The 14,018-nt window shown below is 37.5% G+C and overlaps 1 protein-coding gene across 17 annotated transcripts in view; it reads right to left on the bottom strand.

Moving 5' to 3' along the window:
• DNM3 (dynamin 3) overlaps nucleotides 1-14,018 on the bottom strand; it is a 571,670-nt gene that overhangs the window by 308,401 nt on the left and 249,251 nt on the right. For all 17 annotated transcript variants that reach the window (XR_006198729.1, XR_006198730.1, XM_042924852.1 and 14 more), the window contains exon 13: nucleotides 432-483. Coding sequence is in view for 15 of the 17 variants with exons in the window: in XM_042924852.1 (XP_042780786.1) it covers nucleotides 432-483 (52 nt within the window). In the remaining 2 variants the exon portion in view is untranslated. The remainder of the gene's footprint in view (nucleotides 1-431; nucleotides 484-14,018) is intronic.

The raw sequence follows: 14,018 nt of genomic DNA, 5'->3' as shown, positions 1-14,018 counted from the left end.
TGCCTTCTTTTATGAGCTGTCCCTTCACTGTTACCAAGCTGTGCAAATGTGTGAACTAGTCAGCAGCATCAGAAGCTCATGCAACTACTCACCATATTTTAACCTTGAACTGACTCACAGATTCGATGTTAAATCAAATTTAGGGGTAACATAAGCAAGCAAAGTAAGACACAAGGAGTCAATTTTGAAAAGCAGAGCAAGTAGCAGAAAAGTTATTTAAAATAAATCAATAAAGTTAAGTGCATAAAGTAGCAAAAAAAAAAAAAAAAAAGGCAACACACTCCAAAAACCTTAAAAGCAAAAACAAAACAAAAAGCTGCATTTTCAGCAAGATTTGCACATGATTAATTTGCATTAAAAAGCAGTCAATCAAGCGACTGAGTTCAAACTTTGGGGAGAGTGCATGCACTGATTATTTTAAAAATTCCTACCTGATTTCCAATTGTGTTTTTCTTGTGAACCTGACTGCTCCTCTGCTGAGCACTAAGAAAAGCAAAGGAGAAGAGCACTGAAGAAACTTTGGGAACAAGTAACAGATATTAAAATATATACAGGCTTTCAAAATATATCAACAACTGAAGCAGAGCAAACACCAAAACTCCGGGAAGGAAATTCTGGAAGCAGTTTAATTCTGGAAGCAAAACCAACTAAGGGGAATTAGTACCAATTAACAAGCCCAAAACAAAAACATAACACCACAGGATAAAAAGCTGTATTGCTATATCAGTGACAGGAGTTTGTGCAAGTATTTGTGATGTCCTAGTATGTATACAGACAGAATAGTTGTACTGAAAATTAACAGTTAATACTTATTGAATATACATATCAAATAAATGTCATGTTCTAAGTGCTTTGTAGGTATTAGTGATTTTGATTTAAATTTTAATTTTAACCCATGAGATAGTTACTATTATTTTTCTCATTTTACAGATGGAGAAAATGAGTCACAGAGAAGCAAAGTGGCTTTCCCAAAGTCACTCAGCTAATAAGTACCAATTAGTCTGATTCCAGATCCCAAACTCTCTGTGAAATTACCCAAACTCAATGCTTTGAATTCTACATTCCGACAACTCCTACAGTGATCTCTAGCTTGGACCTTTCTCCCCAGCTCCAGACACATAAATGTTTTTGACAACTCATGCTTTCCACTTGATGTCTAATGCACATCTCAAACTTAATGTGCCAAGACTGAACTTATGATCTCTTCCCTAAAACCTGCTCCACCACAGTTTTCCCCTCCTCAATTAGTGGCAATTCCATATTTCCAAGTGCTTAAGCCAAAATCCTTGATTCTTCTCTCTCTCGCACTCCATATCCAATCACAAGCATATGCTATTGACTCTACGTTTTAATATGTATTTAAAATTCAACAATGTATTAAAATTCAACAGCTTGGGGTGCCTGGCTGGCTCAGGTGGTGGAGCATGAGACTCTTGATCTTGGAGTTATAGGTTGAAACCGCATGTTGGATGTAGAGATTACTTAAAAACAAAAGTCTTTTAAAAAGAAATAAAATAAAATTCAACATCTTTTTACCACCTTCATTGCTAGCACATTGGTCCAAGCCACTGTCATCTCTTACTTGTGTGGTTGTGATCACTTACTCGGGTCTCTGTTTCCACACTTGTCCCCCTAACACTGATTCTCAACACAGAGGCCAGAGTGAGTGATCCTTTTAAAAAGGGGATCCTTGCCACTCTTCCGCTTGAAACATTCTATACTACTATGCAATACCATTCTACTCAGGGTAAAAGTCCTTACAATGGTACAGGCCCTACTCAACTGACCCCCACCCTCTGCCTCTTTGAATCATCACCTCTCCCCACCTTGTTCACTGGAGAGGTCCAGCCACACCGACTCCATTCTTTTTTTCGAGCCCACCAAGCATACTCCCACCTGAAGCCTTGATATGCTTCCCCCATACATCTGCATGGCTCTTGATGGCACCTCCTTCAAGTCTTTGTTCAAATTTATCTTTTCAGTGAGACCTACTATGATCACCCTATTCAAAATTGCATGCCTCCCTCCTCCAGGACTCTCATCCTCTTTATACTGTTCTATTTTTCTTTATGGCACTTTTCACCTTCAAACATACTATATAGTTTACTGATTTGTGTGTCTATTTTCTGTGTTCTTCCATTAGAATGTAAGCTCCTTGTAAGCAGAGGGTTTTGCCTGTTCCATATCCCCAGTGCCTAGAAACTACTTTGGCTTCAACAAATATCTGCTGAATGAAAAGTCCAATGAGACTGATATCATTATAACATGAGCAAAGAGGCGTTAAGAGCCCGATATGACCCCGACAATTTAACCCCAGAGCCCAGATATTTATATGTGATGTTACTGTTTCTGTCAAAAGAATTGAAGGCTTTCTTTTCAGCTAATCCATGAGTAAACACCTATTGATACAAGAAAACACAAGTCATTGGTGGTAATTCTGAGAAGACTAGTAATAACTGAATCCTCTCACTGGTTGTTTAATAGTTTATAGAAGCTGTTTTGGAGATTGATGAAATAGTCTAAAACAGAAAAAGTAGATTAAAGTCATTAATCAACAATTTATTTAAAAAAATTTATGTTTATTCATTTTTGAAAGACAGAGACAGAGTACAAGCAGGGGTGGGGTGGAGAGAGAGGGGGACACAAAATCTGAAGCAGGCTCCGAGCTGTCAGCACAGAGCCCGATTCAGGGCTCGAATTCATGAACTGCGAGATCATGACCTGAGCCCAAGTCAGACACTCAAACCGACTGAGCCACCCAGGTGCCCCAACATTGTTTTAAGTTTATTTATTTTTATTTTGATAGAGAAAGTGAAGGTGGGGGAGGGGATAAGGGGGGAGAGAGAGAGAGAGAGAGAGAGAGAGAGAGAGAGAGAGAGAGAATATCCCAAGCAGATTCTGCACTGACAGTGCAATGCAGGGCTCGAACCTACAAACTGTGAGATCATGACCTGAACCAAAATCAAGAGTCAGACCTTAACCAGCTGAGCCACCCAGGCACCCCAAACAAAAAATTAAAGTGATGGGATATTATGATTCAGGAGCACAGCACAAATCACACATTTAGAAAAGTTGTTCAAAATAGCAATCTTTTATAATCTCCAGTTCTTCTTAAGCTGCTTCTCCTTACTCAAACTCGTGAAGAAATATATACTGCATTCAAATGAGGCTGGGGAAGGCACCAGTGATAAAAGGTCACACAGCATATGATTCCTTAAGATATTATGTGTGTATTTTTAGTTGTTTTTCAATTTGCTAATTTCAGGGTTTCAGCTTCTTCTTTCCTCATTATTGTTATTTTACTAGTTTTTAGTTAAATGCTTGCTTCCCTTAATCACTATGAAATTCATCTCTCTCCAACCATTTCTCTACATAATCCAAATTTAAATTATTCAGGTTTTTGTGGTGAAATTTTAAAGGAGACAAAGTTTGTGTTAGGCTGTGGCCAGGGGTCCGATGCTTCCACACTGACTCCTGGCTTCTCACCAGGCCCTGAAGCATGGAGTGTGTCTGAACGTATTATTCCTCTGGGGCTTCAGATTTTGGCCATGCTTTCTTTCTCTAGGGACTGCAGGTTTCTCCTCTTCTGGGAAGAACTGGGACAGCTACTATTGTAGTATGACCATGCCATCTTCCTGGCAATGGTCATCCATTCCAACCACCATAATTCTCTTTTAGGGTTTTCTTAAGGGGAAATGTTTTAAAATAAATCACTGACTATTATGATCATTTCAAACTATGATAGATCCATGGGTGTTTAAAGTAGGCAAACTATCGGGGACCTTTGAATTATGTGTAGGTCCCCTTAAATCACATAAGAGAACAAAACAGAACATAAAGCAAAAGCCAGAGATTGCTGATGACTCCCTGTGCTACCTTAATAAAAAAAATATGGCTCTTATAGTGTGTGTGTGTGTGTGTGTGTGTGTGTGTGTGTGTGTGTATTTGTGTGTATAGATAGAAACAAAGGGTGGGGGGACTGGAGTAGCTGTTTCTTAGGTTCCTTTTATTTATTATTATTTCTTTTAATGAGAGAGGGAGAGTACGTGTACATGAGCAGGGGAGAGAGTCAGAGGGGGAGACAGACAGAGAGAGAGAGAATATCTTGAGCAGGCTCCACACTTAGCCCAGAGCCTAACGTGGGGCTTAATCCCACAACCCTGGGATCATGACCTGAGTCAAAATCAAGAGCCTGACACTCACCAGACTGAAGCCACCCACGTGCACCTCTTAGGTTCCTTTTACATCCAAGATTCCTTGAGACGCAAAGTTATTTTCAGAAGCTTATGACCGACATTAGGTGAAGAGACTTTGCACTGACAGAAACTTTATCTACTCTGCAATCCTAGTTAGGATCTACCATATTCCAAGAATATGCAAAAAGAAAAAGAGATTTATCTTATAAGCCAATCTCAAATATTAGTGTTAAAACAAACACTAAATTAACTGTACTTTTGACCTAAAGAATAATCTTTTCACAGCAACTGGCCCCATAAAAATACTTATTAATGATGCATTTAGGTACTTGAAGTTACCCTATAAACAACATAATAAAAACCAAACTGTCTAGTTAGAAAACATTCTTTATCTTAACTCTTATATATGCAATGATGATTGAACTGAAAGCATTTCAAAATATTTATTTAAAAATGGGAAGACTTCTGGGAAAATGGCAGAGGAGGAGGATCCTAACCTCACCTGGTCCAACTAACACACCTAGTAACAGCCACGTCAGCACAACCAAAGCAGAAAATGACCTGAAGAATGGCAGAACAGACTTTCCACAGTTAATTGTAGAGAGGAGGCCACATCAAAAAAAGGTAGGAGGGGCAAAGACATGGTGGGGAACCAAACTCCCAGTGAGACTAATCACAGATGGGAGGGACACTACAAGCACGGAGAAGGTAGAGAAACAGACTCCATCCCAGGCACCCCAGGCACAGGGGACCTGCACTAGAAATACAAGTGCCCGTAACATTTGGCTTTGAAAACTAGTGGGGCTTAACTTCATGAGTTTTTTATAACCAGTGGGGCTTAACTCCAGTACTTTAAAAGTCGGCAGGCTTAGTTCTGGGAGATGTGGAAAGCAATAAGAAACTGCGTCTCTGCCCTAATGAGACAGGACAACAAACGATCCCACCAAGATATAGCACAGAAGCAGCAGTTTGAAAAGTGCATGGGGTTTATGGGCAGGAGAGTTATTTAGTCATCTCAGAATGCATGCTGGAGTGACAGAGAGCTTTAGGAGACTTCTCCAAGAACAAAAGAGCCGGCAAGTGCCATTTCTTCCCACTGCCCCGCCAACCCCTGGCCCAAGCCTAGGTAGCCAGACACCTGTGAAAACCAGCTTGAGCACCCTCCACCTATCTTGTTGACACCGTGCACTCCACCCCTGCATTCTCCTGTGGATTCAGCCCATCCAACCTGCCTCATTCTGCCAGAGTCCCTCCAAAGTGGCTCCTCCTGCATCTCATCCTGCAAGCGGCCGCAAAAGGGGCTGGCAACACTCCAAGGTGACGCCTGCCCTGGTGAGAGGGGAAGAAACTACACACACCAATCCCACTGCAGCCCCAGCAGCTGGCCTTACCCCTGGCAGGCTGGACAGAGTGCCCTGCTGATCAGTGCATCTGCAGCCCCAGCAGAGGGTCTTAGTCTCACTGCCAGCCCCGCCCACCACAGAAACCTCCAAAGAGGCAGCTCGAGGAGAGAGCCCTGCAGTTTGAGGTTACTTTGCAGCCCTAACAAACAGTCCTCTGGCCTGACTGCTGACGTCACCCAGCTACAAGTCCACAGGGACCTCCAACTGGCCTCCTAACAGCACAGGGACCAAATCTTGCCCACAACAGGTAAAGTGAGCCACTGCAGCTGACTGGACTGAAGGCAAACAAGGTTTAACCACAACAGTAGGGTGTATGGAACCCACACAGGAGACACCCCTGAAGCTCCTGGTTCCGGTGAACAGAGGGTATTGTGCCACAGAGCACCATAGGACCTCTTCCTCATAATGTCACTACTTTCAAGATCCAGGAAACATAACTGCCTTTCCCAATACATGGAAACAAACATAGATAGTGAAACAAAATGAGGAGACAGAGGAATATGTCACAATGAAAGAACAGACGAAATCACAGCAAAAGAGCTACATGAAACAAAGGCAAGCAATATGCCTGATTAAAAAAAAATCAAAGTAATGGTCATAAAGATACTTACTGGACTTGAGAAAAGAATGGAGGCTCTCAGTGAGACCTTCAAGAAAAAGATAGAAGATAGAAAACAAATAGAACCAATCAGAGATGAAGAATTCAATAAATAAAATTAAAAATACACTAGAGGCATCAATAGTAGCTTTGAGAAGGCAGAAGAATGGATCATAAAGCTGGAAGACAGAGTACTGGAAAGCAAACTGAACAGTAAAAAGAAAAAAGAATAATAAAACTGAGAATAAGTTAAGGGAGCTCAGCAACATCATCAAGCATAATAACATTTGCATTATAGGGATTCCAGGAGGACAAGAGAGAGAAAAGGGGGCAGAAAATTTATTTGAAGAAATAATAGCTGAAAACTTCCCTAATCTGTAGAAGGCATCAGATACCTGATTCCAGAACGCATGGAGAGCCCCCAACAAAATCAACCCAAGAAGGTACACACCAAGGCACATAATAATTAAATGACAAAAAGTAGCGATAAAGAAAGAATTTTAAAAGCAACAAGAGAAATCAGTTACATACAGGGAAACCCAGAAGACTATCAGCTGGTTTTTCAGCAGAAACTCTGCAGGCCACAAGGGAGTGGCATGATTTATTCAAAGAGCTGAAAGGAAAAAACCCGTAACCAAAAACACTCAGCAAGGCTATCATACAGAATAGAAGGAGAGATAAAGAATTTCCCAGACAACAAAAGTTAAAGGAGTTCATCACAACTAAAGCAACCTTACAAGAAACATTAAAGAGAATTATTTGAGTAGAAAGAAAAGCCCATACTCAGGAGAAAGAAAATTGTGAAAGGAAAAAATTTCACAGTAAAATACAAACATAATAAAAATTAATCACTTATAAAACTAGTATGGGGGTTAAAGCACAAAAGCAGTAAAATAAATTATATCTATAAAAATCAGTTCAAGAGATTCACAAAATAAAAGAAAGTAAAATATGGCATCATATACATAAAACATGGGAGGGGAGAGTAAAAATTTAGTGCTTCTAGAATATGTTCAAAATTAAGTGACCATCAACTTAAAATAGACTACTATATGTGTAAAATGTTCTATGTGTGCTGAAGAGTAACCACAAACTAAAATCCTGGAACAGATATGAGAAAAAGAGAAAGCAATCCAAGCATATCATTAAAGAAAGCCATAGAATCACAAGGGAAGAGAGCAAGAGAAGTAAGGAACAGAGAAGAACTACAAAAACAATCATAAAACAAGTAACTAAGTGGCAATAGGTACATACCTGTCAATAATTACTTTGAATGTAAATGGACTCTAATCAAAAGACACAGGGTGACAGATAAAAAAGCAAGACCCATCAGGGTGCCTGGGTGGCTCAGTCGGTTGAGCTTCCGACTTCAGCTCAGGTCATGGTCTCACAGTTCGTGAGTTTGAGCCCTGTGTCGGGCTCTGTGCCAACGAACGGCTCAGAGCCTGGAGCTTGCTTCAGATTCTGTATCTCTCTCTCTTTCCCCTTCCCTGCTCATGCTCTGCCTGTCTCTGTCTCTCAAAAATAAATAAATGTTAAGAAAAAAAAAAGTAAGACCCATCTATGAGCTAACTACAAGAAACTGGCTTCAGACCTAACGATTCATGCAGATTGAAAGTAAAGGGGTGGAAAAAGCATTTACCATGCAAATGGAAGCAAAAAGAAAGCTGGGGCAGCAATATTTTTCTCAGACAAAACAGACTTTAAAACAAAGACTATAAAAAAGACAAAGAAGGACACTACATAATGATAAGGGCAACAATCCAGCAAGAGGATATAACAATTGTAAATATTTGTGCACTCAACGTAGGAACAACTAAATACATAAAGCAACCATTAACATACATAAAGGAAAAAAACTGACAGTCATACAACAATAGTAGTGAGCTGTAACAACCCACTTACATCAACAGATCACCTAGGCAGAATATTAACAAGGCAACAGTGTCTTTGAATGACGCATTAAACCAAATGGATCTAAAAGATATATTTAGATTACTCCATCTAAAAACAGTGGAATACATATTCTTTTCAAGTGCAAATGAAATATTCTCCAGAGAAGATCACGTTAGGCCACAAAACAAGGGTCCACAAATTCAAAAAGACTGAAATCATATCATGGTTCTTTTCTGACCACAATGGTGTGAAAATAGAAATCAATCACAAGAAAAAATGTGGAAAGCACCTAAATACATGGAGGCTACATAATGATGAATGCATCAACCAAGAAATCAAAAAGGAAATTAAAACAAAAATACATGGAGAGAAATGAAAATGAAAACACAACGTTCCGAAATTTTTGGGATGCAGCAAAAGTGGCTCAAAAAGGGATGATTATAGCAGTGCAGGCCTACCTCAAGAAGCAAGGAAAATTTCAAATAAGCAACCTAATCTTACACTTACAGGAGCTAGAAAAACAAAGCTCAAAGCTAGTACAAGGAAGAAAATAATAAAAATTAGAGCAAAAACAAATGAAATAGAGATAAAAAAAAACCAATAGGATAGATTAATGAAACCAGAACTTGTTCTTGGAAAACACTGACAAAACACTGACAAAACTGATAAAACTTTACCCAGACTCATCGAAAAAAGAAGAGGATTCAAATAAATAAATAAAATCAGAAATGAAGGAGAAATAACAATCAATACCACAGAAATACAAAGGATTATAAAAGAATATTATGCAAAATTATATGCCAACACACTGGACAACCTACAAGACGTGGATAAATTCCTAGAAACATATAACCTTCCAAAAGTGAATCAGGAAGAAATAGAAAATTTGAACATACCCATTACCAGCAGTGAAATTGAATCAAAAACCTCAAAACGAACAAAAAAAGTCAAGACCAGATGGCCTCACAGGTGAATTCTACCAAACATTTAAAGTAGAGTTAATACCTATTCTTCTCAAACTATTCCAAATAATAGAAGAGGAAAGAAAGCTTCCAAATTCACTCTGAGGCCAGCATTACCCTCATACTAAAACCAGAAAAGGGCACTACAAAAAGAGAAAACTATAAGCCAATATCTCTGATGAACATAGATGCAAAAATCCTCAACAAAATATTAGCAAACCAAATTCAACAATACATTAAATTCACCATGATCAAGTGGGATTTATTCCAGTGGTTCATACTTGCAAATAAATCAATGTGATACATCACACTGACGAGAGACAAACAATATAATCATTTCAATACATGCAGAAAAAGCATTTGAGAAACTACAACATCCATTCATGATAAAAACTGTCAACAGAGTAGGTTTAGAGGGAACACACCTCAACATAATAAAGGCCTTATGTGAAAAACACACCGCTAATATCATAATCAATGGTGAAAAACCAAGAGCTTTTCCTCTAAGAGCAGGAGCAAGACCAGGATGTCCACTCTCACCACTTTTGTTCAACATAGTACTGGAGGATGCCTGAGTGGTTCAGTTGGTAAGCAGCTGACTCTGGACTTCAGCTTAGGTCATGATCTCATAGTTCATGAATTATAGCCCCACAAAGGGCTCTGCACTGACAGCACGAAGCCTGCTTGGGATTCTCTCTCTTCTCTCTCTCTGCCCCTCCCCTGCTCTCTCTCTCTCTCTTTCAAAATAAATAAATAAACTTAAAAAAAAAAAAGAAAAACATAGTACTGAAAGTTCTACCCAAACAAAAAATCCAACAAAAAGAAGTAAAAAGTATCCAGATTGTAAGGAAGAAGTAAAACTGTCACTATTTGCAGATGACATGATACTATACAGAAAAAGCCTTAAAGAATCCACAAAAAACTACTAGAACTAAAGATGAATTCAGTAGACTCAGGATACAAAATTAATATATGGAAATCTGTTGCATTTCTATCAACTAATAATGAAATAGCAAATAGAGAAATTTAGAAAACAAGCCCATTTATAATTTCACCAAAAAGAATAAAATACCAAAGAATAAACTTAACCAAGGAGGTGAAAGACCCATACTCTGATTATTATAAAACGCTGATGAAAGAAATTAAAGATAACACAAACAACTGGAAAGATATTCCATGCTCATGGATTGGAATTTTGTTAAAATATCCATACTACCCAAAGCAATCTACAGATTTCATGCAATCCAGATCTATCAATACAAATAGCACTTTTCACAGAACTAGAACAAATAATATTAACATTTGTATGAGACCACAAGAGACCCTGAGTGGCCAAAGTAATCTTGACAAAGAAAAACAAAGCAGGAAGTATCACAATCCTAGGCTTTAAGATATCTACACTACAAAGCTGTAATAATCAAAACAGTATGGTATATGCGCAAAAAGAGACACATAGATCAATGGAACAGAAAAGAAAGCCCAGAAATAAACCCATGCTTTTATGTTAAATTAGTTTACAACAAACGAGGCAAGAAAATACAAAGGGAAAAAGATAGTCTCTTCAACAAATGGTGTTGGGAAAACTGGACAACTACATGTGAAAGAATGAAACTGGACCACTTTCTTATAACATACACAAAAATAAACTCAAAATGATTTAAAGACCTAAATGTGAGACCTGAAACCATAAAATTCCCAGGAAAATAACATAGGCAGTAACTTCTTTGACATCAGCTATAGAAACATTTTCTAGATATGTGTCCCTTGGCAAGGGACACAAAGGTAAAATTAAACTGCTGGGACTACACCAAAATAAAAAGCTTCTGCACAGAAAGTAAACCATCAACAAAATGAAAAGAAAACCTACTGAATGGGAAGAGATAGTTGCAAATGATATGTCTTATTAAGGTACATATACAACATACATAAAGCACTTCTACAACTTAACACCCCAAAACCAAATAATCCAATTTAAAAATGGGCAGAGGAACTGATTAGACATTTTTCCAAGGAAGATATACAGATAGCCAACAGACACATGAAAAGATGCTCAACATCACTAATCATCAAGGAAATGCAAATCAAAACCACAATGAAATATCAGTTTATACCTGTCAGAATGGCTCCAAGCAAAAACAGAAGAAATAATAAGTACTAGTGAAGATGTAGAGAAACAGGAAGCCTCATGCAGTGTTGGTGGGAAAGCAGCCTGGTATAGCCACTGAGGAAAACATTATGGAGATTCCTCAAAAAATTTAAAATAGAATTACCATATGATCCAGTAATTCCACTAAATGGTATTTGCCCAACAGAAACAAAAACACAATTCGAAAAGATATATGCACTTTTATGTTTATTGCAGTATTATTTACACAAGTCAAGATATGGTAACAACCCAAATTTCCATTGATAGATAAATGAATAAAGATGTTTTACACACACACACACACACACACACACACACACACACACACACACAGTGGATCATTACTCAGTCATTAAAAAGAATGAAATCTTGCCATTTGCAACAACATGGATGGACCTAGAAGGTATTATGCTAACTGAAGTAAGTCAGGCAGAGAAAGACAAATACCGTATGATTTCACTCACATATGGAATTTAAGAAACAAAGCAAATGAACACACAAAGATAAAAGAGACAAACAATAAAAAACATTCTTAAATAAAGAGAACCAACTGGTGGTTGCCAGAGAGGAGGTTGGTGGGGGATGAGTGAAACAGATAAAGGGGATTAAGAGTACACTTGTCTTGATAAGCCCTGAGAAATGTACGGAATTGTACACCTGAAACCAATATAATACTGTATGCTAATTATACTTGAATTTTAAAAAATAAACTAAAAACATAAATTAAATTAAATTAAAAATATAAATAAATAAAAATTAAAATGTACTCATGAGAAACCATGTAAGGACTTGTAAGTTAATTTAAGCCTTTGGAGATATTCTTGGTGATAGGTAACTTAATTGGTTATATCTGCAATACTGAAAACATACCTATATATAATTCTTTAATTTGACGTAAGTCAAAAGTTTTAGGGCACCAAGTTATCTTCAAGGCACTCTGTAGAAGATATAAACATGAAAAAGCCTCCAATTTTCCTAGCGTAGGTAGTGAGATACATACACAAAACACAAATAACATAGAATAAGCTCTATAAGAATAAATACATGAAGTATTGGTACTGCATCAAGATAAAAAGCTTCTGCACTACAAAGGAAACAATCAATAAAACTGAAAGGCAGCCTACAGAATGGGAGAAGATAATTTGCAAATGATGTATCTGATAAAGAGTTAACATCCAAGATCTGTAAAGAATTTACCATACTCAATGTCCAAAAACCAAATAACCCAGTTAAGAAATGGGCAAAAGACATGAATAGACATTTTCCCAAAGAAGACATCCAGATGGTTGGACAAAATAAATCAAAACCACAATGAGATACCACCTCACACCTGTCAAAATGGCTAAAATTAACAACACAAGAAACAACAGTTGTTGACAAGAATGTGGAGAAATGGGAACCCTCCTTGCACGGTTGGTAAGAATGCAAACTGGTGCAGCCACTCTGGAGAACAGTACGGAGGTTCCTCAAGAAACTAAAAATGGAACTACCTTATGATCCATCAACTGCACTACTATGTATTTATCCAAAGGATACAAAAATACAGATTCAAAGGGGTACATGCACCCCAATGTTTATAGCAGCACTATCAACAATAGCCAAACTATGGAGAGAACCCAAATGTCCATCAACTGATGAATGGATGAAGAAGATGCGTGTGTGCATGCGTGTGTGTGTGTATGTGTGTGTGTGTGTATATAATATATGATATGGGAATATTACTGAGACATCAAAAAGAATGAAATCTTTCCATTTGCAATGACGTGGATGGAGCTAGAATATACAATGCTAAATGAAATAAGTCAACCAGAGAAAGACAAATACCATATGATTTCTTACATGTGGAGTTTAAGAAACAAAACAGGTGAACATAGGTAAAGGGTGGGGGAGAGAAGAGAGGGAAACAAACCACAAGAGATCCTTAATGATACAGAACAAACTGAGGGTTGATGGAGGGAGGCAAGTAGGAGATGGGCTAGATGGGTGATGGGTACTAAGAGGGCACTTGTGATGAGCAATGGGTGCTGTATGTAAGTGATGAATCACCAAATTTTACTCCTAAAACCAATATTGCACTGTGTTAACTAGAATTTAATTTTAAAAAAAGAATAAATATATGAAGATATAACAGAAAGCTAAAAAAAAGAGCTTCTGTTCCAAATGTAGGATATTAATTACCTTATATCTTCTTACTCTGTGTGTGTGTTTGTTGTTAATTATATAAATTTCTATTACACACAAGTCATTGTGGAAGGTTTTGCCAAACATACACATTAGGTTTATTCAGTTTAATTTTCTAAGACCTAATGATTTTAAAATGGTATAATAAGAGGTTTAAATTTTTGTAAAAATAAGAGTACAATGAAATTCACTGAAAGAAAAAAACCCATATTACCTTTTAGCTCAAAATTTATTCTGCATATTCATTTCTATACACATACACATACAATAAAAGATTCAAATAATAAAAGAGAGTGCCAAGGGGGCGTGTGACCATTTTCCAAATAAGTCCTATGCATAGTAATTGCTCCAAATGTTCAAAGAAAAGAAAGATTATTTTGGTCTAATGTGACTTAAGATTTTCACAGAAAACTTGAAAAGAGGTTAAGCTGTAATAAAGGAAGACAACCAAATGCATTCCAAGAGAATGGAGTAGTATTAGCAAAGCCAGGAGGTAGAAAAATGAGGCATGTAGGGAAGTTGTGGAAAGTAAAACTATTATGGTGAAATTATATAATCATAGACTCAGGTTTGTAAAATGACCTTAAAAGCCATCTAGTACAATAACTGTATGTTGAGGCCAATTATGAAGAACTT

The sequence above is a fragment of the Panthera leo genome, chromosome F3, assembly GCF_018350215.1.
Source record: "Panthera leo isolate Ple1 chromosome F3, P.leo_Ple1_pat1.1, whole genome shotgun sequence".
NCBI lineage: Eukaryota > Metazoa > Chordata > Mammalia > Carnivora > Felidae > Panthera > Panthera leo.
The sequence above is the reverse complement of the archived record's forward strand: the minus strand, read 5'-3'. Positions and strand labels throughout refer to the sequence as shown.